This window comes from Rhipicephalus microplus, chromosome X (genome assembly GCF_043290135.1).
Source record: "Rhipicephalus microplus isolate Deutch F79 chromosome X, USDA_Rmic, whole genome shotgun sequence".
NCBI classification, from domain to species: domain Eukaryota; kingdom Metazoa; phylum Arthropoda; class Arachnida; order Ixodida; family Ixodidae; genus Rhipicephalus; species Rhipicephalus microplus.
In genome coordinates, this window is record NC_134710.1 from 265879499 (window position 1) to 265903119 (window position 23621).

Consider the following 23621-nt stretch of genomic DNA (forward strand, 5'->3'; position numbering starts at 1 on the left):
AGGCCTGTTCGCTGATATACCCACATTCACAAAATGATTATTCAAGTGATCCACAAGTTTTTTATCAGCGAGATCGACTTTGTCAACGGTAATCTTAGCTGCAGCATGGTGCAGAGTTCCACTTACCGCGACCATGCACATCATTAATTAAGCGCCATATAACGTCAGATGAATGCTGTGCGCTTTCAGCAAACGTTTTCTCGTAGTAAGTTGTCCTATAGCTTGCTTAAGCTCCGGATTGAACTGGCTACGTTATTTTTTAACTCTGCCAAACCTGTCAGCACTTTTGATTTCAAGAATAAGTTGTAAAGCTTATTCTAAAGTCGTATCATATTGTTCAAACTGATAGTTGTAAAATTAAGTCGTATCATAAGGTCAAACTGATAACCGCGGCGACGCTGTTGAAAAGTTAGACCATGGAGCATATGCGAGTAGAAAAACAATATAGCCGCAGCTCTTTTTTCATACTTTTTCTGCGCGCGAGTATACTTAACAACGAGAAAACATGACGCAACATGAGAAGTTACGAGCTGATAAGAGTTCATGAAGACCACATGACAATATGTGTACAAGGAACACGATTACTTGTGCGCGTGTAATACCACGCGCACACGGAGCCGGCTCTGATGATGCAGGGCTCGCCCCTGACAAACGCATTCTTAAAGCACCTAACAACAAAAGTTCGACTCACGCAGAGTGCGCCATTACAGCTTGACGGGTCAACCAGGGCATCGGGAATATTGGTAGTGGCGTCTGATCGCTTGGAGCATCCTTTGATACTACTCACTTTGCCTCGTTACGTCCACTGCGAACACTGCAACATCGGACATGGCTCTGCTTCCCATCGATCTCATTGTATAATCAGCGGAAAACAGTTACAGCTCCAGCGGACGAATTCAGTGCAGAATTAAAGGGGCCTTGCAACGCTTTTTCAGCGTGATCAGAAAGCGTTATATTGATGAGTAGTCAAGAAGCTCCCGGGGTTATAACGCAAGCAGCCCGGAATTCACAATTAATTTCCAAAGTCTGCTAGTATCGTCATTTCGCCTCTCGACAAATGATGAACTATTCCGTAAACCCAAATGATCGTGCTATAATCCCAAAGTCCGTGGCTATTGGCTCCTTTGAGCATCGTGAGCGGCATTTCCGGGGTCGCCGTGAGGTGCTGCCACGTGCCCGCACGCGTGCTCTTGATCGCACTGTAAGCAGGGTCCTTCAATTGTATTGAAGGGCCCTGCTGTAAGTAAGCAGCGCCTATGAAGAAGTGAGCGCCCAAGGTCATGATGCGCGCTGACGAAAGGGCGCCTCCCCCTGTGGAAAGAGAAGGCGCGTAGCTACGCGCCGACGCGCTGCAACAGCCACGTGTGGTCAGGCCTTTACCATCCTCCTCCCAGCGTAACTTCCAGTGCGCTCGCTAGCGCGAAAGGAGATGGGAAGCGCTTGAAGCGTGCGACAAATCCCACCGCTCGTGCTTGACGGATTTAAAATGGTTTTGTGGGAGTGGATTCGTGAGGTAATAAGCTCTTCTAATGGAGCCATACGACGATTACCTGGAAAGGTGTTGCAGGACACTGTAGTGCAGGGAACGTGGCTCTGTGTCATAAACTTACATTGATCTCTGTTCCAGTACAAGAGTACTCTTAACTCCTGTGCGGGCGTCGTTGACATGTGGGCTGAGCAGCAAAACTCGCTAACCACCAAGATGCCGCATCCGTTTGATCATCCCTTATTCAATCGGTTCATGATTCGAAGTTATGTTTTTGAACCTAATAAAAAGTATATTTCATAGTTATCAGGTCCGCATGAATATTACTACTATAGTAGAAATATTCATGCGGACCTGATAACTATCTTCCTTTGTGGCGTTCAAATAGTATTTCGACATTATCCGTCTGTCTCAACACGCTTCTCTCCGTGTGGTGTCCGGTGTTTTGTGCCAAAGAGTCCCAATTCACGTTATTGTAGTGCGCATGTTATTTCTTTATGCAGAGTGGCTTTTGATCGCATCATACAACCAGGTGTGCAGGACATTTACTTCACGTTATATTAGGCGCTTCTTTAATTGTGCCCTGCTTCTTTTCTTTTTATCTATCTCAGGCAAACACACCTTCTCCGAGGGGCCAGAGACCGCAGAGTGATCGGAGCCGCCCCGCTCGATGCGCGTCTAGAGTTCCCGCCATGCAAGTCTGCGTGCCCCGCCTCTTGGTAGCACTGGTGTTCGCCACGCCGCTCAACGCAGCCGGTGAGTCCCACCGCCACAGTTCCTGACCATTGTTCAGGGCCGTTTTGCATGTGCACCATGGGCTGCGCTGCGCACACTCATGCGTGCTCCCACATCAGTGAACTGATAAATATGGAGCTCGTTCCCACGAAAGATACCTGGGCTGGTTGGTATCGCATTTTTGGAAGCAATATACTTTATTAGTGCGCAGGGAACGTTTCAGAAAGAATACAGATAAGACCGAGCGCACATGCTTAGACAATTGACAGTAAACTCTTTCGTTCGACAAGTGCCTTCGCCATTCCAGTAGCACAGCCTCAGCATCATGCATGGGCGCGCATGCACCGTGGAACTGAGAAACGCGTCAAGCACGCCGGTTACACGTGATATCTGCATATACTATAACAAGAATACCAACTCATGGCGGGATATACTATATCTCGCGTCCAGAACTCCGCCAAGAAAACAGAAAAAGTGCTTTATAATAGCATTCTGCCGGCCTACATATGGGCGCTTATAAGTACATATAAGTATACATGGTACCCGAAACAAGCCACAGGTTTACATTTGTATTCTGATTCGTATTCGTAAACACGCGCGTTTGTAAATCATATGTCCATCGAAGTACGACCGCTACACCGTGTTAATCGAACCAGCGACCTGCTATAATTATCAGTGTAAGAAGCATACCACTGAGACCCTCAGACAGACAGAGGTATATCTAAGAACGTGCCGCATAATAAACGATGCAGGTACTTCGGAAGGTGTAGCTACAGAGCCTCGTCATCGGCTGGTGACAGATTTTGGGGTCTATTGTAAGGAAGTGCTCGCACTTTTTCGCTTGAATTAAACAAAGCATTTCACAGGCCTCACTGCTGGGTAAAGCGTCACGAGCCTCGATCAGTGCATGCACACGTCTAACTTCTGTACTCGATGAAGGATTCACCGCAGAAGTACATTGTGTCGTGGTCCGTCTCGTATTATACATAAACTACATTACGTTCCATGCTCGTCTGTGTGTCTGAATGTTGCCACAGATGAACGAAAAAAAATTAATTCATAGCGATGAACAGTTCACACGATCGAATATTCAACAGTTGAAGGGACAAGTAAAACTACTAAAACAGAAAGTATTATATGTTAATTATTTCGATTATGAATGTTTTTGTTGATTTCGTGATTAAAAGATGAATAATATCAAATAAAAATGAATGGCGAATTCCTTTTTAGTTTTTGTTTTTTTTTTAATTCCGCGCAGCATGCTTAGCATTGGTACATATCGCTTTAGATTCAAAAACATCGGTGCACTCCATGCAGTGCCTTTGATCGCACGCCAGAATTGTGTTTGACACAAAATGATAGGTCGGGGATCATTGAAAATGGTCCGTGCAGCGCATTCGGTCTCTGCCATCGTTACCGTCCCTGATAAATTCCTTCCTTTTTCGCTCTGTTGAGCGTAAACAGCACGCTAGACAGTAACGGCTTTGTCAGCAGGCTTTCTTCTATCTGTAAATAAGTAAATAAGTAAATAAATAAAAAATAAATAAACCATCGTTGCTTTTTTCTTCGAGGGTGGAGTCCACTGGGCGAAGTCATGACATTTTTGAAAGAGATTTAAAATGTTATGCATTCACAAAATCAATGCTCCGCAAAAGCAGTTTTGACTGGATAGAGCGAGCGGCCATTTAGAGGTTATCCATTCAGTGATTCGAATTATTAAAATATAATTTTAATAAAGGCTACCTTGTTAAGTGGAACTTATATGAGCTTCAGCAGAGGTGTAAATCAAAAAGCATCAAATCCGGTAAAGGAAGAAAGCAAGATAGAACGAACGTAACAAAAGAACTATTAAATTCACTGACATAAAGATATTTTCCGTCAAACTCGCGGGTAAAAGGGGATGTAGTTTACATTTATCCATCGAAGTACTCAAATAAGTGGACTGTACGATTTGTATTTCATACTACGCATGTCACTAATTAGCGCAGTTAAGTTACTTATCCGCAGCGAGCGATGGAAAGGCAGTGAGTGATGCTAAGTGACAGGTGTAACCTATAGACAGAGAGAGAGAGAGAGTACAGTTGGTCAGGGAACAAACGGGATTAATGGTATGTTGAAATGAAGAAATGAACATGAGCCGGACACGTAGTGCGTCGGCAGTGTAACCGCTGGGGTTACTGACTGAATTCCAAGAGAAGGCAAACACGTTAGAGGGAGACAGAAAGTTGCCCCGCCACGGTGGTCTAGTGGCTAAGGTACTCGGCTGCTCACCCGCAGGTCGCGGGATCAAAACCCGGCTGTGGCGGCTGCATTTCCGATGGAGGCGGAAATGTTATAGGCCCGTGTACTCAGATTTGGATGCACGTTAAAGGACCCCAGGTGGTCAAAATTTCCGGAGCTCTCCACTACGGCGTCTCTCATAATCAAATGGTGGTTTTGGGACGTTAAAACCCACAAATAGAGACAGAAAGTTAGGGGACAGATTCAATTAAGCACCAAAAAGCACAAGACCGGGTTGATTGGCCGAACATAGGAGATGCCTTTGACATGCAGTGGGCGTAGTTATAATGATGATGATGATGATGTTACTTAGCCGTCTGTGCATTTCATATTCCCATGCAAGTAATATGCGCCTATGCATTACCTCGACAGTCCATGCCCAATTCAGTTTTAGCTGAAAAATAACATTATTCGCCCACACGGTCGCTCGCAGGACTACTAAAGTTATGGCGACCTGTAGTTTTGAGAGACCAGCCTGATTTAATTATCTTCCTGCCAAGGGGTAAAACACATCCTCTACGTGGATGTACTTTCAGTAGGATTATGCGCATGCGCCTGGGAAATCACGAGCACATCGCCAGATGTGTTATTCGTCGAAGGCACAGGTGCGTGATATGTATCATTATCAAAGTCGTTGTGTAGACTCTAGAAACGTTTGGTCACGCTGTCAGCGCTAAGTAGAGTACCGCTCCCAAAATGTTAGCGGCTACGACTATGAAACCTCTTCCAGTTATCGACACCCCTAAATATTCTGGAAAACGCTTTTCACAAGACGTTTATGGCGGCGGTGTCCGCAGAAAATCACCGAGGAGCGCCTCGCGGCCCGCTCTCTGTTCGTCATGCTTTACTCCTAAAACACGTGCGCCGATTTTCAGGCGTGCATGGTATGCAAAGAACTCTGACGGGTGATTCAATAACTTGAGAGAGTGTGAAAGAGATCATGAGAGAGAAAGAAAGAGAAGTAAGAATAAAGAGAGAAACTTCAAGGGAAAAAAGTCACAGCTTTGCTGCAAAGGTGAAGCAGTGAATGCGATAGCGACAAATTGGAAGGTCACACGCAGAACAGCAAGCAGATCGAAACGTGTCCCGCGTTTATCACGCACAAAGGCGCACGAAACGTATTCACAGGTACAGATTAACGCGAATAAGCGTCTCAGTAGTTACTTCGCTGTGTCTGAAAAGCGTGCCTTTTTCGCTAACGGAGGCTGTGCAACGATTGCAGTGACCTTTGTGCGCCCGGTAATTATAACAGAATCGTTCCGACGAAACTCAAAGGCTAGCCAAGACGTACGATTCTCCCCACTTAAGGGCGCGCGAATAAGGGTGCGCGATCGAGCGTACACCCCCTTATTCTCTACGCGGGCAAAAGTACGTGTGAGAGATGAGAGCCGCCACGCGCTCACTACGCCATCTTGCTGATAATGCTGAAAACACGATGCCCGTCAACGGCGGTAAGTGGTAGCTATGGATAGCTTGCCGTTTGAACGGCGAAGGAGGTTGAACGGCGCAGATGTCCGACGTTCGATTCCGTGCGCCAGAGTCCTTCTTTTATTTTTTTTCTTGCGTTTTCATTTATATAGAGGCGTATACATATACGGTGCATGACGTCGACGCCGACGTCCACGCTGACGTCGACGCCGGCGGCGAAATCCAGCCGAGAGTATCTATATAATTGCGCAACAAAAAATTAATTTTCCGCTGTGATTCGAAATCTCTTACCCACTATCCGAAGGCGAGCGTGTTAACCATTCGGCAATCCAGCTAGCACGCTGGTGTCGTATAGCAAGGATGGGGAAAATGGGGTGAGATAGTGAAACATAGTATAGGAAGAAAGAGAGAGAAATAGAGAGAATGAAAGGCCGAAAAAAAATGAGGAGTGAGAGAAACAAAGAACGAGAGAGAAAGAAATAGAGAACAGGAGAAAGAGATGGAAGGAAACAGGAAGTGGGAAATACAGAGAAAAAGAAAGAAAAAATATGGAAAGACCGATGAAGAAAGCAAGTGAAAGAGAGAGCAATGGTAATAAACGGGGACAAAATGAAGTAGAGAGAAGATAGAAAAGGAAAGAGATGTTTGGCAAAACAGATGCCTGTCAGCTCCGTTGTGTCTGTAGCATTGCGCCTCTTATGTAAGCTACATTTTTTTCAATCTTTTAATGAAGGAAAAATCAGCATTCACCAGTTTGTAACATAAAGCTACAAACAACAATCTGGATTTACGAGAAATATTTCCCGTAAATGAAAGGCTTTCTATAGGTTCCCGAAAAATTGAATTTGTAGAGTGAACACCCCGGAGAGGTGTTCTTCCTGGGTTGCAACTCAAGACTAGTTTCTTGTCATCTTGACAGCTTTTATTGCCTGAAAAATTCGTATAAATTTTCTTGGTAAATTTTGGCTACAAGCCTGGTTGATGTTAATTTTCTTCTTTCCGCAAAGAGCTGCTCTATCATGTACTTACGACATATTTACGGAGCTGCCATTTCTTATCGATATCAAAGAGACGTCATATATGGCTTAAGGCTTAAGGTGAATCATGTAATTTCTTTCGGCTACCAATGGCTAAAGAGACACGCTGAAATGGTAAAGAGCTGCACATTACAGCCTATATTGCTCAAGCTAGAAGAGATCGTGCTGTGGTCTCAGACCTCAAGTACATACTTCTACGCTGTTATATATGTATCTAGTTATGCCATCCAGTGTTTGCATAACTTGGCATTGAAAATAAAAGTTTCTTCGTGAAACAAAATAGCGAAGTATCACTTGCTGGCAGCATGTCGTTTCTTTCTTGGAGTTTTTCGAAAATATTGGCGTAGGACGTATGAACCATGCATCTTTATATCTGTTTATATCTGATGTGTATATGTTTATAGCTTCTTTTAAAAACGATAATTTTACCACTTTAACGAATGGGTGCATATTTTCTATGACGAAGGGCAATTAGACTGCGCTCATTGCAGAAATGATGCCTGCAATAGCTAGTTTTACACTCATGGAATACACCAGTGTTTACTATAGTTGCCGTCTCCCCGCCTTCGAAAACATTAATAAATTTGCTGTGACTATCAGTCCACTTTTGAACTGTCGCAGACTCCGCGAGTGCTGGCGAGTAATAGGAATAAAACAAACACGTAATGTTAATCATTGTGTGACGCCTATATCCTAACGCTGCCAAACAAAGTTCCCTGATAAGAGGAAGGCAGGGCGCTACATGAGAGTGACTTCTTTTGATCAATATCAATTTTATATATTGCGCAGCCGAAATCACTACTTTTGCACATATGAAGCAGAATAATTAGGGATCGAGATGAATCAACGCATGAAAACGTAGTTCATTTATCTATAAACAACCGACCAAGGAAGAATTTTACCAAAGAAATGTGTGCCATGCAAACTGAGGAAATGTCGCGCAAACGGCGTCCTTGGTCGCCCACTGCCGCGTTCGTCGCATGCGTCGGGAAGAAACACGCAACCTTCCAGGAAACGTCAATCTTGTGAGCGTAGCTGCTCTTTCCGCTACGTACTTACAGGAGAATTTTACACCCAGTGTACATGCCCCACACGACTGCAAATAGGGAATGAGTCTCTTCGCAGAGACAAGTCGACGTAGCGTTACGGCTTCCTTGATCGCGCTCGTCGCTTGACACCTACGCATTAACGTCTCAAGGCCGATAGGAGCTCGGGATAGAATAACGAAAAATACACTTATGTTTCTTTTCTTTTTTGTTTTTATAGAATGGAACCAGTTTTTGTATCCAGGACTTGATAGCGCGTGTCACCGAGCAGCCGCAACCTCCGTGACCATGAAACGACAATAAGCGCTAGTCTTGGCGCAAAGTTTGAGGGCAAGCAAGGAACCTTGTGTCGCATCCAATTCGAGCCAATCCACGTCAAGCTCTTCGCGCATGGCTTGACCAGCATGGCGCTCGTCGGTTTGCATCGTGGTTTGTATAGTGTACTAGATTACTATAGTGGTTTGCATTGTTCGCGTTAGTTTGCACCTTTTCGTTCTTAAATCTTGGACTGTGCTCTACCGGTTAGTTTTTAGCAGGAACTGTGGCTTTTAAATGACTTTGGTTACCTAATTACAACAAGTGTTCGATAAAAAATGAGAGGAACTTATTAAAGGGTCCTGTTTCGGTCGTGGTTTCGCAGCTCCTCGCCGCCGGGATTCGCAAGTGAATTCAAGTGTTCTTGGTGTTGTCGCCGTTGCTTGAAATGCTTCGAGCCTTGGCACTACGATCGTTCGCTGCGTTTGCTACGCGGCACAACGCTATTAACAGAAAACAAGCATTATGCAGCAACAGCGGAGGTGGCTACGTAGTGCCCTCGGAGCCGCTGCCGAAAGTGTTACAAACTAGTGAAGCGATCACCTTGGACCAGAGCACGGTGGAACTACTCGAGCGTCTCTCCCTGGTCGACTTCAGTAACGCCGAGGCTGTGACGCGTCTCGAAGAAGCCGTCAAATTCGCCAGCGTCATAATGAACGTTGACACGACAGGTGTGGCTCCGATGGTGACTCCTTTAGAGGACGTGCCCCTGCGGTTGCGGCCCGACGTCCCGATCGAGTGTTGTGCCGAGGAAATTCTGAAAAACGCTAAAGTGACTGAGGAAGGATACTTTGTCGCACCTCCTGGAAACATACCTCTGGATGTGAAATCCGACTACGGTCTGTCGGAAGGTGGAGGGACCACCGCTGAAAAGTGACAATGCTTGTTGACGATGCGAGAATTTTGTGTAAGCGCGAATTTACAGTCTCTTCGTCGTAGTTTTTTTTTAATGTTACAATAAACTGAAGCTTCTGGCATCACCTACTGGTTTTTGTGATAATTCAATTCGCAAAGTGTGCTGCCAGTTTTGACAGCAATGTATTGCAACAGAATGTGTATTAATTTGCATGCACTGGTTGGATTGGGCACACTGTGCGTGGTTATTTCAAAGTGGTGTTTCTCTTACAAATCGTGTTACTCAAAAAATGTACTCAGCATGGTTCATTCTCTCATGGTAACACTTTCCAAAGAGACGCACTTGCTACTCCCTGAGAAAATGGACCTTGCGAGTGTTATTGATTGTTGTGCAACTCTTCTTGTTGTTATTGTTTTACAATGCACCCAACAATAGAAACTCTTTAGCAGCCAGGTAAGAAGTCGTTTCAACATTATTCACAAACATTCAGCAGTAATTTTAACAAGAGCATTACGCTTCTGCATAGCAGCACTTTTTGCAGCTAGCATTGCTTAAGAACTTATAAACACGTGTTTTTAGGAGTAGTTGCAAGAAGCACTTGTGATAAAAAGTCTGTGTTTAGTATGTGCTCATAATTAAACCTCGAAATTACTTTAAGCATGCTCTTGTAGGTGAAAGTCTTGGAAACTTTACATGCTTGAGCTGTCTTTTTAATAGGCGCTCTGCGAGCACAAAAATGTATTTTTCATGTTATCTATGCCCCTGTGCTGAATTAATTGTTGCTCATCACCTATTTTCACAATCACACAGGTCCAAGTTTACAAGACACGCCTCTAGAGCCAGTGCTTGCAGTAAAAGGAGATGAAGCACTGATTGATTGCGTAGTAAAAGACCAAGCAAACTACACAGTAAGTAGTAGGTGATCCTTTCACAGAAGCAGCTGACTTTTGTTCTTTTTTCTTTTAATATGCTGACCCAACTTTCTTCTGAAACAGGTACTATGGAGAAGAGTATCTGATCGCGACAAGGGAGCTGTGCTGACAGCAGGCAATGTGCGTGTCATTGGAGATCCCAGGATATCTGTTTTACATAACCCAGGTAAAAGCAAGCTTGATAGAGTATAGTTCACTTTTATGACACCACCCAGAACAGTAGTCAGTTGCAGTAATGAGCTTTTGTTTCTACACTGCCATAGGCATGCGCAATGTTGTCCATTATAAAGGGCCAAGTCTCACGAGAGCAGCCCACCCCGACGCCCGCCTTGGTTGTTTCTGAGAAAAAGAAAGCTGTGAAATAGGTGTGAAAATGAATATGAAGCAATCGTGTGTTCTCACAATCGCCTGTTATTGGTCCTTGGCTTACTGGGGCTAAATGTGTGATGCAAACAGTTCTTTGAAAACAACAGCAGGGTTCTTCAACTGCCGTTATTGTAAAAAAACCTGTACCCTCCTCATTAAAATGGATCGGAAATGTCCGACAGAGTAAAAGTATAAGGGGGAATTGGCACCACCCTTTAAAGGGACACTAAAGTCAAATAACAATTGATGTCAAAATGAAAGCTCAATGCATGATGTCTAAAATGACAATATCATCAACAGCAGTGCCCTACTTACCGAGAAATCAGGGTAAATGCGTGAGAACCCATTTACTATGATAGGACACTCGCAAAATGATCCCAATTACGTCGGAGGCACCGCCTACAATTAATCACTAGTAATTGAACTAGCTGCTCTAAATAAAGAACCTTTTGTGCATCAAGAGATGTTATAAAATGCTGCTTATTCGTTTGTGTTTAATTCATGGAAAAAAGAACCGCCGTACGTTACTATGGAGAATGGCACGAGTGGTTCAAAAGCTCAAATTTCACCTGGTTAAACTGGACAGGTCTTGTCATCTAGCAGGGCCCGGTTGAACCAAGCACGTCTGCCATCTCGCACGCCATGGCAGGAAATCGTTCAATGGTCGTTGTTGCTGCTGTGGCTCCCGCTACTTTTGTTCCGCTGCTACTAGTGTCTGTGGCTACAGAGTAAAACCGGGCAACAATGTTCACGGCAACAGTGACGTGACACGTTCCGCTTGAGGCGAGTAATTTGAAGTGGGCTAACCCAGTGCGGACCACTAAACCTTGATTTTATTTCAAAATAACCACTTCCTTGGCACAAAAGTAACACTGGGAGGTTTCTGGACTGCGATTTCAGCAATCAACATCGATTTAATAGTTGCCTTTAGTGTCCCTTTAAATAAATGAGTGTTCAGCTGTCCCCCCCCCGCACTTCGCACTGCCCTGTTATAGTGCATAGCTAGTGAATATTCATCAAATCAGCCTAAATAAAAAGATGCTGTCATTTTAAAGATTACTCCTAATTGTTTTATGACTTGACTGCACTTTAATGAGGAAATTGCAAATGCCTTCGTTCTTCACCCAGAAGACAAACTTCTGGAAATCTACTGTAAATACTGCTTGAAAGAAATAGTGGAAAGCTTTACTATTCAAGTGACCTGAGAACGGATTGGTGTAACTTAATTTAGTACTATATAGTTTGGATTCTTGAAGAAGTACTAAAGCACATGGCCGTCGGCAGGATTTTCTCTTGAGGGGTGCAAACCAGTGTTGCATCACAGCTGGTGGAGGAGGCAGCACTGGTATATCTTGGGTGAAGGCAAGTGCTGGTGACGTTCGAGGGGGGCAAGTGCGTCTTTGTGGACCCCCCTGGCGACAATCATGCTAAAGTGTATCACAAACGCTCTAGTGTTGCGTGCGATCCGTTATTTGACGTGGCACTACTGAGGTGGAATTGTGATGTTTTGTCATAATGGACTGTGAGATCAGATGTGGGCATACAGAAGACTAAATGTGCTTGCAACCTGATCATTACTTGCCATGTACTCATAGAGTTGGGGACTGCTTTAATTTCATTCATATGCAGAGCACAATAACTGGGTTCTACGGATTAGCAACGTGCAACCATTGGACTCTGGTCGATACAGCTGTGAGCTGAACACTTCACCTAACCAACGGATAACAAGGTTACTTACAGGTGAGGGTAGTGAATCTTGCTAGAGTGACATAGTGACATGCAGATCATGTGGTTGTGATTATGCAAAGAGAGTCAGATGTCATCATGCTAATTGAACTGACATCTACATGTTACTAGTCCGACAATATGTAGCAGTAGTGCATGAGGCCAAGCTGATGGGAGGGATCATGAAAACTGTTTCACTTCAAAATGTCAGCCATACAAACCAACAATGCTTTTTAATGTTGGCGAAATAATTATTACTACAAAGAAAATTATCGAATATGTATTGCAAAAATGTTCCAAAAGCTGGGAGAGTCATAATTCTACAAAACTTACTTTGAATTCATTCAACAAAAATATGACAAAAACATATACATTTCGCCACTACGCTAGTGGCATCCTCAGTACATGCCAGGGGCATAGCCAGGAGATGGCACACCAAACACGTGCCCCCCCTCCCTCCCCCCCAATTTTTTTTCACCATGACATAGAGAGTGAAAAATGGTTATTTTAAGGGGGGACCCCTCCTGAAATCAAGTGGGTGCTTCCCTCCCCCTTCCCCCACTCCAAAAAAAAATTTCTGGCTGCGCACCTGGTACACACTGACACCAAATGAGTGGTGGTCACCTAAATGAGTGTAGTCATATGTAACTAGCAGTGCACTGGACGACCTCAGATTATTTGGTGTCAGTGTATTCTGAGGATGTCACCTGTGTAGGCGTCCAGAGCTATATGTAATTTTGTTATACTTTTGGTAAGTCAAAGTAAATCTTTTAGAACGACAAATTTGTTTATGATACAAGAACAACAGCCGTTATATGTGTTAAGATAGTGAGACAGTACTATTATGCTTACATGTGTTCCATGCTACTCATTCATTCTCCTATGCCTATATCTAAGAGAAATATTTAATGTTGAGATACAATGGCAGATCACGAGTGCTCGGCATAATCTGGAATGCAGAGCGTAAATTTGAGCGGCATTGCTCTCGTGAAATATGAGATTGGAACGTGTGCACCTAAACAACAGTAGATTATACACAGAATTCTAGCGAAGGGCACAAGGGCGCTAGTGGCATTTTTGTAGTCGTTCATGGCTCTATGGTACTGTGAACATCAGGTCAAATGCCCCGATTTCGGTGAAGAAAGAATTTTGGTTCCATGGAGCAATCTGTGATCTGTGGTTGCTCCCAATCTGCCATTGGAACATACAAGTCATGCTCAAATGTGCCATTATAGGCCCCGTCACGGTGGTTTAGTGGCTAAAGAGGTACTCGGCTGCTGACCTGCAGGTCGCGGGATCGAATCCCGGCTGTGGCGGCTGCATTTCCGATGGAAGCGGAAATGTTGTAGGCTCGTGTGCTCAAATTTGGGTGCACGTTGAAGAACCCGAGGTTGCCGAAATTGCCGGAGCTCTCTACTACGGCATCTCTCATAATCATATGGTAGTTTTGGGATGTTAAAACTCCACAAATCAATCAAATCAATGTGCCATTAAACTGAGATTGCTCCGCTTAGAGCACAAAAAGTTGATCTGGTTCTGCCATTGAAATTCAACATAAAAGACCTATTTGATAGCTAACACAGAGCGACACTAGCTACATTTGAATTCTCCTTTTATTGTTTCTTGAATAGTGGGGAGCTCGCATGCCTTCATTTCAAAGTATTTTTTGTTAGCATTGATTGTCTTCATCCTTGGTGCGGCTGCATTATTGTGACTTTAAATGCAGCCACCTATATGTTTGGAAGATTGTTTCTGTGCAGTTTGCTTTTTTTATTATGTTTCAACCCAAGAATGGAGCTTCAATACAAGGCATCTTTAGAACACTAGTTGCTTTGATATCCCACATCATTAACGGTGGTCTGCATGAACCTTCAGATTAGCAAAAGACAAATTGTTTCAATAAAGTAAGGCTTCTTAAGTAAGGCTTCTTTACCTCAAAGTTAGGGAATACATGCCATAGGACACTTTGGCAAATGTAGAAGTGTGACTTCAATAACTTTGACTTAGCTGGAGTCCATACTACCATGGTTCCTTTATTTTTGTTTTGTCTCCAAACTTTAGAACTCTTATCTTTTGATTGACATAGAGTTGGCTTCTGATTTTTTCACTCTCTGCTGGGATGCATAATTATATTAACGCCACAGTATGACATTTTAAATGTAGTTGTGTGCTCAGCGAGTTGGGATTTGCTTAAGCTAGTGTGAATGTAATTGTTATGTCAGAGTTCAGCAGGAGCTGAGCTTTTTTAGTGAACACCTATAATGCTTCTGAAATGCTCACTACAGGGACAGTCAATGGGGCATGTGTACACTCTTCCCCAACAACAGAGGCTAGTGGAGAGCATATAAAAAATACACATACATATGCAAACGTCAGCAGTTGCTGCCTTGAAGAAGGCAAGACCACTTGTCTAAACATTTGCTACAGTGATGTGTTAAAAAAATTTTCATATTTACTGAGCATGTGGCATCAAAGGGTTGTTAGTGTAATGCATGAGAAAGTCTTGTTAGGGTAGGGTAGCATTTTCTCCTGTGCCCTATATCATAGCATTCTAACACACTAGCATTTAATTAAGTCTCTCCTAGTTGTGACATACCGAACAGCTTATTACTGGGACCTTGCTAATTCATTGTACACATAGCAGTAGGAAAATATTGTTGATCAAATGAACTGTGCATTTTGGGTGAGCTTTTTTTTACTGCAGTTAAATCTGTCTATTGCTAAATTGTATCTGACATGAAAATTCTCTCATTATAACTATAACCTCGATATAATGAACCCGGATATAACGAATTGCCGGTTATAACAAAGTGAATGAACAATAGCCTTGTCATAGATACTGCGCTGCAAATATATGTTTATAACGAATTTTTGGATATAATGAAGTATTTTCGTGGCAGGTGAAACTGTTATAATAAGGTTCGAGTGTAACCAGCATTCACAGTAAACATGTATTCTTTATAAAGTCATGTTTGCAAAAAGAAAAATTATATTTAACTTGTTATATACTAACAGCTTTCTATAGCGTTACTTTTCGTTATAAAGTTTTACTAAATTTGATTATTTTTGTTATGTAGTCACACCTTTCAACATGTGGCAAGGAGTGTAACAAAACGTGGCAGATGCCACAAGGCTGTAATAGATGCCGTTGAAATGTTAGTATTCTTTAAGTGTAGAAAAGTAACTGTGCACTGGTTGCCTGGCTTCTGAAAATGTTGTTTGATGACAGCTTGTAACGCATATTCTGTTTCAGTTCTTGAGGATGCAAGGCGATCAACACCATTCCTCCTCACACACAACTACACAGGTGGGTGTTGCTCCTTGCCAATTTACTGCCTACTTTGAGAACATGTGAAGTTCTGCATGCCTGCATGGGAAAATATGTGCAGCTCTAATTTTTTGTTGCTCCTCTCTTTCACCCCATTTCTAAAAGACTGCTGTAATGAGAGGGGCATCCCACCTGAGTGCTTTGGCTACTGCACACTCCAAGGCATTGTCACAGGGCGGCATCACAGTCCTAGGACATGTCTCGAGTACATTGGCATCCTTACACAGTGTCTCACAGGCAAGTTGATCTTGCATGCTGATGCAAACATTGAGGACATGAAGGGAAAAAAGCAAGTAACTTGTTTGAAAATTCATTTTTTAATTAATATAGTACTTCAAGATCTTCAGTGATTGTACCTGCAAAAATTTTTATGAACTTTTGAGATCAGATTTCTGAATGACCTAATCACAAGAGAGAGTCAGTTTAGAAAATTCACCACTGCTTTGTGCATTATTGCAATAACATTGCCATTGTGTGCTTTTTGAATATTGCTGTTTTGTATTCACGTGCAATAAGTTGACAGTGTTCTCACTTGATGTAAATATCACAACAGCTTGTTTTTTATCCAAGAGAGTCATAAATATATAGTACTGTGTGTACTACACGATGTAGTACAGCATGTCTAATCATAAGTAGTATACAAAAGGCAGGTATAAAAGTTAAAAGAATGTCTTCTTTACCAATTAAATGCTGTCTGAGCTTATATTTAATTCTGATATGTGGTTTTCCTAGTGTGCATAAGATGCATCACTGCCCTGGGGTAGAAGCCAGAATGCATACTTATTTACGAATATTAATGATGCTCACTGGTCTCGATTGTATGATGTCATGGATATCAGCATAGCAGGTAGCATGCATTATGACACACACACACACACACACGCACACGTGCACGCACGCACACGCACACACACACGTGCACGCACGCACACGCACACACACACACACTGCAAGGTACACCTTAGCAAGCAGTTTTCATTCCTTGTACAGCACTGGTATCATAGCAAATTCAAAAAAACAGAATCACCATTGTGGTATGCAAAAATTTAGTGACTTGCACAGCCACATAGAACACTTAATGCCTAGGGACAATGACATGTATACTAAGTTTTTCGAAGAGTTCATAAGATATCAATGTAAAAGTTTCTGTACTTATGCAAAAGATTACAGTTTTGAGTGGGTTAAGATTAATATAATAATAAATATTCTCTTGGCATTCTCAAAAACTGGGACAACATTGACAGTGCTTTCATTGAGTACATTTCCTTGATTTTTTAAAATGCAGCACGTGCACCTAGCTTTGGTAACAGGCACTACATTTTTGAAGGTCATTTGAAAATCAAGATGGCTATAACTATGTTGAGTGTGTCCTATCGCTAACAGTTTATTGCACTGTTGTTATCAAGCACTGTATCTTAATTCATCTCCTAATGCATATTTTTAATCTTGATTTGTGTACAAGGCCTTCTTTTCATAAAAATATTTCTTCCTCAGTGCTTCTTTTTGGGAAGAATCCAATAATTATGGCAGTCATAAAAAGTCCATAAAAATGGCAGTACAAATGAAATAAAATATTGCCCCAAGACCCTCTTGTTTATATACGCAAAAGTCTTTAAAATATTTGTGTTTACCCATCCATCATTTTTCCTTCAGCATAAAATTTGGAAACATGATTTTATTAATGGCAGTTTCGTTTATTTTTTTTTATTCTGCCGGTCCCATTGTTGTTAAGTGGAGCGAGTTAGAAACATTATATTTTGACCTCTAGAAAGACATTTGATGTTTCTCTTGAGCTTCTTATTGATAAGCTTTTGGCAATTTCAGTTTCAACCTGTGACTAAATAAGGTCTATGTGTCCTTTCAGCTATATTATATTCGTGCTTATTTTAAGTACTTTTTGTCTTATAAAACAACCTCCTATGTTCCTCGAAGGTCCATCTTATGCCTACTGTTTTTCAACATTTTTGTTAATAGGTAATGTTGAAAAACATTTGTGTCCATTCATGTCTACTTTTGTACTTATAGTATCAAGCTTTATCCTGAAATTAAATGAGCATGTGATCGTGAGTTGTTGCAGCAAGATGTGAATTTTGTCATGAGATAGTGGGCTTCCAACATTTTATGAATTATTTCAACTTAGCCACTTGTTACCATGAGGGTCAGCAGGGGCACACTTGGCCCCCTCAAGCCACACCAAGACAGCCCCCACTTCAAACCTAAGCTATACCAGCAATCCCACCCTCCCTTTGCCATGATGCAGCACTGGTTTGCAACCACCAAAAGGAAATTTTACCGATGCCCATGCTTGTTGCTCTCTTTAGTTAAAAATATCTGCTTTACTGTACAAATAGTCATTATACATTCTTCTAAAAAAAGTGAGTTGTCTGTGTGACAAGGGATTACTGATAGACTCCCAACTAACTTTCTAAAACATACTTCAGGCATTGTTAATGCATGTTTTATAAAGTTAGACTTCATGTCAAAAATAACAAAAACTTTACCAATTGTTCTCTTAAATGTATTTTTGGTAAGCATTACTCTTCAATTATTTTGGCTGTTTGTAAAATTTATCTACTGTTATGCACAAGCCCCATATTATTGTTTGAGCACTCTGCATTGACTGAATATAACACTGCAGGTATTACAGAACTCTGCTATATGCAAAACATTTTCATAGCTCCAATAGTTCTACATATCTTGCTTGGAAACACGTTCAAGTGAACTGAACTTAATAATAATTATGTATGGAGTAGGAATTCAGTGGCAGGATAACAAGAACAAATCAGAAAGACAGCAATTGTGGAGGCTACAATAGTTGTACATATTATAGACTCGTTAATCACTGCGATCCTTCAGCTCTAATGAGAGAGTGAACCACCTCTGAAAAGAACATTTAGAATAATTTACAAATGTGCATTTTTGTTTCTGTATTACTGCCACTGGCACCTGTTTCTTTACATTAGGGACATGAAAGGTTGCAACCACCAAACTTGGTAATATGGTACGTCTCATTGCTTTCACAGTGTTTTGGTCAAAATAGACCTTATTTAACAAAATACTTGGGTATATTAAGGTAAACACCTTAAGTGCCTCATCAGACACTAGCCTCAAAGATGTGGTGTGTAGTACAAAAGCTCGCATCAGCTTAAAAAGATCAGATGAATAAAATCACTGCCAAGATGGAATGAAACCTAGGTATTCTGCGGGGCAGTCAGGTATTCTGCAACAGAGCTACGCCAATGCTTGAAATTGCTTTGGGAAGAAACCCTATGAAGTCGTCATGTCAAACAAGCAGTCAGGTTAACATGTTTAACAATTCATGGCAATCATTATTACTCCATTATCTGAGATGCTTGATGAGTGGGTGGTTGAAACCTTGCTAACCCATTACAAAAGGCTGAGTTATGTTTTATTATTATCTTCATCAGTCACACCATCAACAAAGAACATGGCTGCTCAAGCGACTTCTTGAGTGCCAATGATGATGATGACGATACTAATATAGCCACACCGGTCAGCTTTGGCTTTCTAGCTCTATTAGACAAATGCTTAAGACACCTTGTGAGTTCTTTTGATCTACCTTCTTTTATAATAAGAATTGTCCCTGTCACACATGAGATAAGTGTGGTTCCGATTTTCAATAGTGCTCTTCTTGCTGTTACTTTTTCTCACTCTCTAGATGGCCGGAATCACATGCCTTGTTGTGTGGCACAAAACATTCCACAGATATGCCGATCTGTTTGTGTTGGTGATTACACTCTTACAACGGTTACGGAGCATTATACCTGCATGGACTATACCATGACAACACTGGCATGCATTGCAAACGGTGTCGGTAAGTACTTTCACATGCACGTTTCTGTATTGATACATTAATTTCTCACCAGGATTATGTTTTTATTGTTTAAATGAATGAATAACTCAAAGGTTGATGATCATCAGTGATCAATGTGTATGAATAATGGAAATATTTTAACATTAACATTTACAGTCAGTTATTTCTTGCAACAGCAAATTGTAGGGAAATATAGAAATCGCAGCTTATGCCTTTTTTTATTATACCTGAGGCTCCAGTAAAATCTGTGCAGGGTCTCTTGGCATCAGTTTGTCAGGGTTTCATAAAGGTCTCTTGACATCAGTTTTGCATGTTAACTTTTTCCTGACTTTTGAAAAAATGTGTATTTTCTATGGCTTATTTGATAACTAATTTTGTGACCTGTAATCTATGGGTATTGCAGGGAAAGGGTTCAGTACTTTTAAGGGGAAAAAACTGGCACAATTCATTGATCATGTAAGCTTCTTGAAATTATACATGGACCCCCTACTGAGGGAATAGCCTACCTCAGCAGGAGGTTGTGGAAAGATGCACTTGGTCATCAGTGCTCACAGTGATTGCATGTAACACTTGGTACTTGCTGATTTTTCACTACATTCTGAGATTTTACTGACTATTCACAGAGCTTTTACCAGGACCTCCTAGGCAGCTGGAAGTGGAGCCTGTTTCACCCACAGAGCTGCTCATCAGATGGATGCCACCTCATCAGGAGATTGAAGTTGCACATTTCCTCATCAACATCACTGAGCTGCAGAGCTTTGACCCTGATGAAGTAACACCAAAGAATGAAGCAAGTCCCTTTTGTTGTTTATACTGATCATCGCTATGATCTAATTTTATGTTAATCTGTCAAAAATACAGTGCATACAGTCGAACTTAGCTACAACGAACGCTGCTTCAACGAAATTTCCGCTACAACGAAAAATTCACGGTTCCCTGTCGGCAGCCCATAAGTTTCAATGCATAAAGAATGCCGCCACAACGAACACTTTTTCTTCTGCTGTCCCGCTTCAATAAAATTTCACGATGCAATACCAGGCTCAGATATTTTTCGCTATACAGTAAGCACAGTCTTTAACATTTTGATGCATTTTATGAACTTGAAAATATGTCGACATAGTCTAAAACATGTGTTGGCACCACCAGAAACCGCCGCCCTTCAGCAAGCATGGGCGCCGCCATTGCTCGATAGCGAGGGCAATGAGACTGCTCTGCTCTTGCCGCTGGCTTGCTTTTAAGCCTCAGACACTCGTAAGCTGAAGCTCAGTTGCTTAGTTCATGGTTTTCTTTCACGCAACTGTGCAAAACGATGCCATTTTCGATGCCAATGTGTATCATTTCGTTCACGCTTGGCCCTTGTGGTAACTAAACAGAACAGCTGTTCATCCGCATCATCTACAAAATCAGATAGCCGCGAGTGGTGGATGTAAGAATGGCATAGAATAAGGTGAAAGTCACCGCTTCACGATACCCCGTTTCCATCTTGGCGTTGTTGGATACAATTTGACATTGGACAGCTGCTGGTGTTAACGTGCTAATGCAGCTGTTTGGTTGGTTGACCAAAGCAGTTATAGGTCTTGTTTCAGCGTGCTTTTCACCATGGCCTCACTATACATGGTGGAGAATAACGTCGTCACACTGCTGGGAAAGAATAGGAAGCAGCAGATACTTTCGAAATTTTGAGAATAAACGTTGCTTTGTATTGCTAGCCCAGATCAGGTATATTTTTTATATTTCACTATAACGAAACTTCTTTTGCGCCCTGTCAGTTTCGTTGTAGCGGGGTTCGACTGTAATGCATATTGATTCAAAGATTTAGCTGAGGACATTTAGCAGGTAAACATTTTAGTGCATGGTTCAGTGCATATAAATACTTTTTGTTGTTTTAATGGCTAATTTATAGTAAGCACTTGTGCTTAACACACTCTTAATTGTTATTTCAGCATTGTACCTTTCTTAAAATTTAAAACATCAGCTGGTGAAGTTATCTACATTCTAGTAGGGCTTTTTGTTGCATCTGCAGCTAGTAGAATTTACTTCAATTTTAATGCTTTTAATCCCCTTTTTTTATTGAGCATGATAAACAGTCAAATCCTTATATATTGGGTTTCATATGTACCATGATGTTATACTTTGTAAAGTTTTGCTAAAACTATTCGGTTGTCATTGGGAAACTCGAGAGATGTGGTGGTATGTAGTGGTTATAATTGGATTGGGAAAGAGTTAGTGGCGTAAAGGTGTGAATCGTTTACCATAAAAGATGGGAAAATCCAACTGGCTTAGTAATTTAAAAAGCCAAAGTAAAGTAACTGAAAGCTTAGTGAAGAAAAATTCTATACAGAAATTTGTGAGAGAATCAGTGCAGGACTATATCTAATCACTTCGTAATTGGCAGCGTGAATGCAGAACCAAGCAGATGCATTGAGATAAATTGAACTAGTGAAAATAATTTCACATTAATTGAGTATTGCAGACTCATTGCTGCATCGAGTTATCTGCTGGATTTGTCCTTGATTTTAGGTGATATTTCTGCCTCATTTTGCTCTTTTTGCATTACAGACAAACAAAGATTCAACTGTCGGGTCAACTCAAGCATTTTCAATCAAGGTGGGTTTATTTTTAATAACCAGTGTTTAAGAAATCCTACAACATTGAAAACTAGGCACTGTATTAGCTCTTGGCATTGTGATGAATTACTGCATATTTAGCTCAGATGTTTGCAAGTAGCTTTCTCTGCTAGGAGTTTGAGCAGTACATATTACATAGAGTGGCATTATGCTCATGAAACAGCTGTGCATTTATATTTTCTCCCTACCACTGCTTTATTTTTATTACTATCTTGAAGGATGTAATTGAATTCACAAGAGTGACACTATAAAAGGACTGGGCTACTTTGTATTGTTTTTTTAGTGCTTACACAAACGAAAGTTACAGTGAAACATCACTATATTGTGTATACAATCACCATACTTGTGATTTATAGTGCATCTTGGACTGAACACTTGGTTGTAACATGCCTGCTTTCACACAAATAAATGTCATTTAAGGCACATAAAATGTTACATGCGATGTTACTGATTTTATCACCCCATATTGCTGTATTTATTGGTATTAATTTTTGTTAAAAAAATACTGAATGTTGTTCTTGGATGATATTGTCAGTGGGCGAATGCACTTACACCACTTAGAACTATAAAAATTACCAGGCAAATGCTGCATGTTATGGTGCACACAAGAGCGTTTATTTGACACTCTTTAAAGTGGCACATGAACAGCCAATTTTAAAGCTGCACTGAGGTGATTCACATTTGCTGCACATTTTATTTTTATTCATATATAGGTTGATGGAAACCAGACAACATTCAACTTGCGTAACTTGAAGCCTGTGACCATGTACGAGGTGACAGTGACTTCTGAGAACATGCATGGTACTAGTCTTCCAACATATGCCGTGCGCACTTTGACTCTGGGTGTTCAGCCATCCTTTGACCTGCCAACCCCTGAGAACATCACAAGCAACGAGACACTCCCATCCATCCCAGACGTCCGTGGTTGTTGCATCAAGCGTGGTGTTAAGCAAGAGCGCTGCCTTCGTACTATGTGTGATCCCAGCCGAGCGGATGAGACCACGTGAGTATAGAGAATCTCAGCTAATTTTTAATGAGTTGTTGCACAGAAGGCCAAAAAGTAAGCAGTAAATAATATTGTGATCACTGTCTCTTCTAGAGAAATTTTTTTGCTAAAAAGCCTGCCAACAAACAACTGCTTCTTTATGTGGCATTAAAAATTGCTCGTGTTTGTGGTTTCAATTAAAACTATTTGAACCCATATTATTGATGTAGTAATCAATTTTATATATGTCATCAGCAGGTTTTGCAAAAATAAGGCAATGATAGCTTCATTGTCATTTGTAACCAGTAAAAGCTATTTCAAACAAACAAACAAGAACAGCTGATGACTGTACATTTTGACAGGGTGTTAAATTTTACCAAGAATAACACCACTCTGTCAGCCAAGGAACAGTTTTCTAAAAGGCTGATTTCATGAAAAAAGTACAGTGGACTTATATAAAATCAATGTGGTTGCAAAAAAGTTGGAAGATTAGGTTTCACATTTAAATAAACAGCCCTACTTATATTTATAATATGCAACCAAAACAAGGGTATGATTTTATGTTACTGAAGGCACTTTGGTTCAAGTTGTTGATCTTACAAACTCCTTTTATTTAGCTTCGACATTAGTGAGAACTAAT

At 41.4% G+C, this 23621-nt stretch overlaps 2 protein-coding genes across 6 annotated transcripts in view; both read left to right on the plus strand.

The window, feature by feature from the left end:
* LOC119162229 (Ig-like and fibronectin type-III domain-containing protein 2) overlaps positions 1-23621 on the plus strand; it is a 254828-nt gene that overhangs the window by 182062 nt on the left and 49145 nt on the right. For 3 of the 5 annotated variants that reach the window (XM_075879049.1, XM_075879052.1, XM_075879048.1), the window contains 10 exons: positions 2098-2242; positions 9994-10091; positions 10179-10281; positions 12111-12221; positions 15460-15513; positions 15640-15771; positions 19214-19369; positions 19993-20159; positions 21929-21976; positions 22710-22999. In XM_075879049.1, coding sequence (XP_075735164.1) covers positions 2179-2242; positions 9994-10091; positions 10179-10281; positions 12111-12221; positions 15460-15513; positions 15640-15771; positions 19214-19369; positions 19993-20159; positions 21929-21976; positions 22710-22999 — 1223 coding nt within the window. In that variant the 5' untranslated portion in view covers positions 2098-2178. Of the gene's footprint in view, positions 1-2097; positions 2243-8401; positions 8442-9096; positions 9235-9993; positions 10092-10178; positions 10282-12110; positions 12222-15459; positions 15514-15639; positions 15772-19213; positions 19370-19992; positions 20160-21928; positions 21977-22709; positions 23000-23621 lie in introns of those variants that run through there. The other 2 variants (XM_075879051.1, XM_075879050.1) reach the window with 2 other exon arrangements.
* GatC (glutamyl-tRNA(Gln) amidotransferase subunit C, mitochondrial) lies at positions 8422-9307 on the plus strand. The gene is made up of 2 exons (XM_075879056.1): positions 8422-8533; positions 8653-9307. The coding sequence occupies exon 2, from the start codon at positions 8716-8718 to the stop codon at positions 9202-9204; it is 489 nt and encodes a 162-aa protein (XP_075735171.1). The 5' UTR covers positions 8422-8533; positions 8653-8715; the 3' UTR covers positions 9205-9307.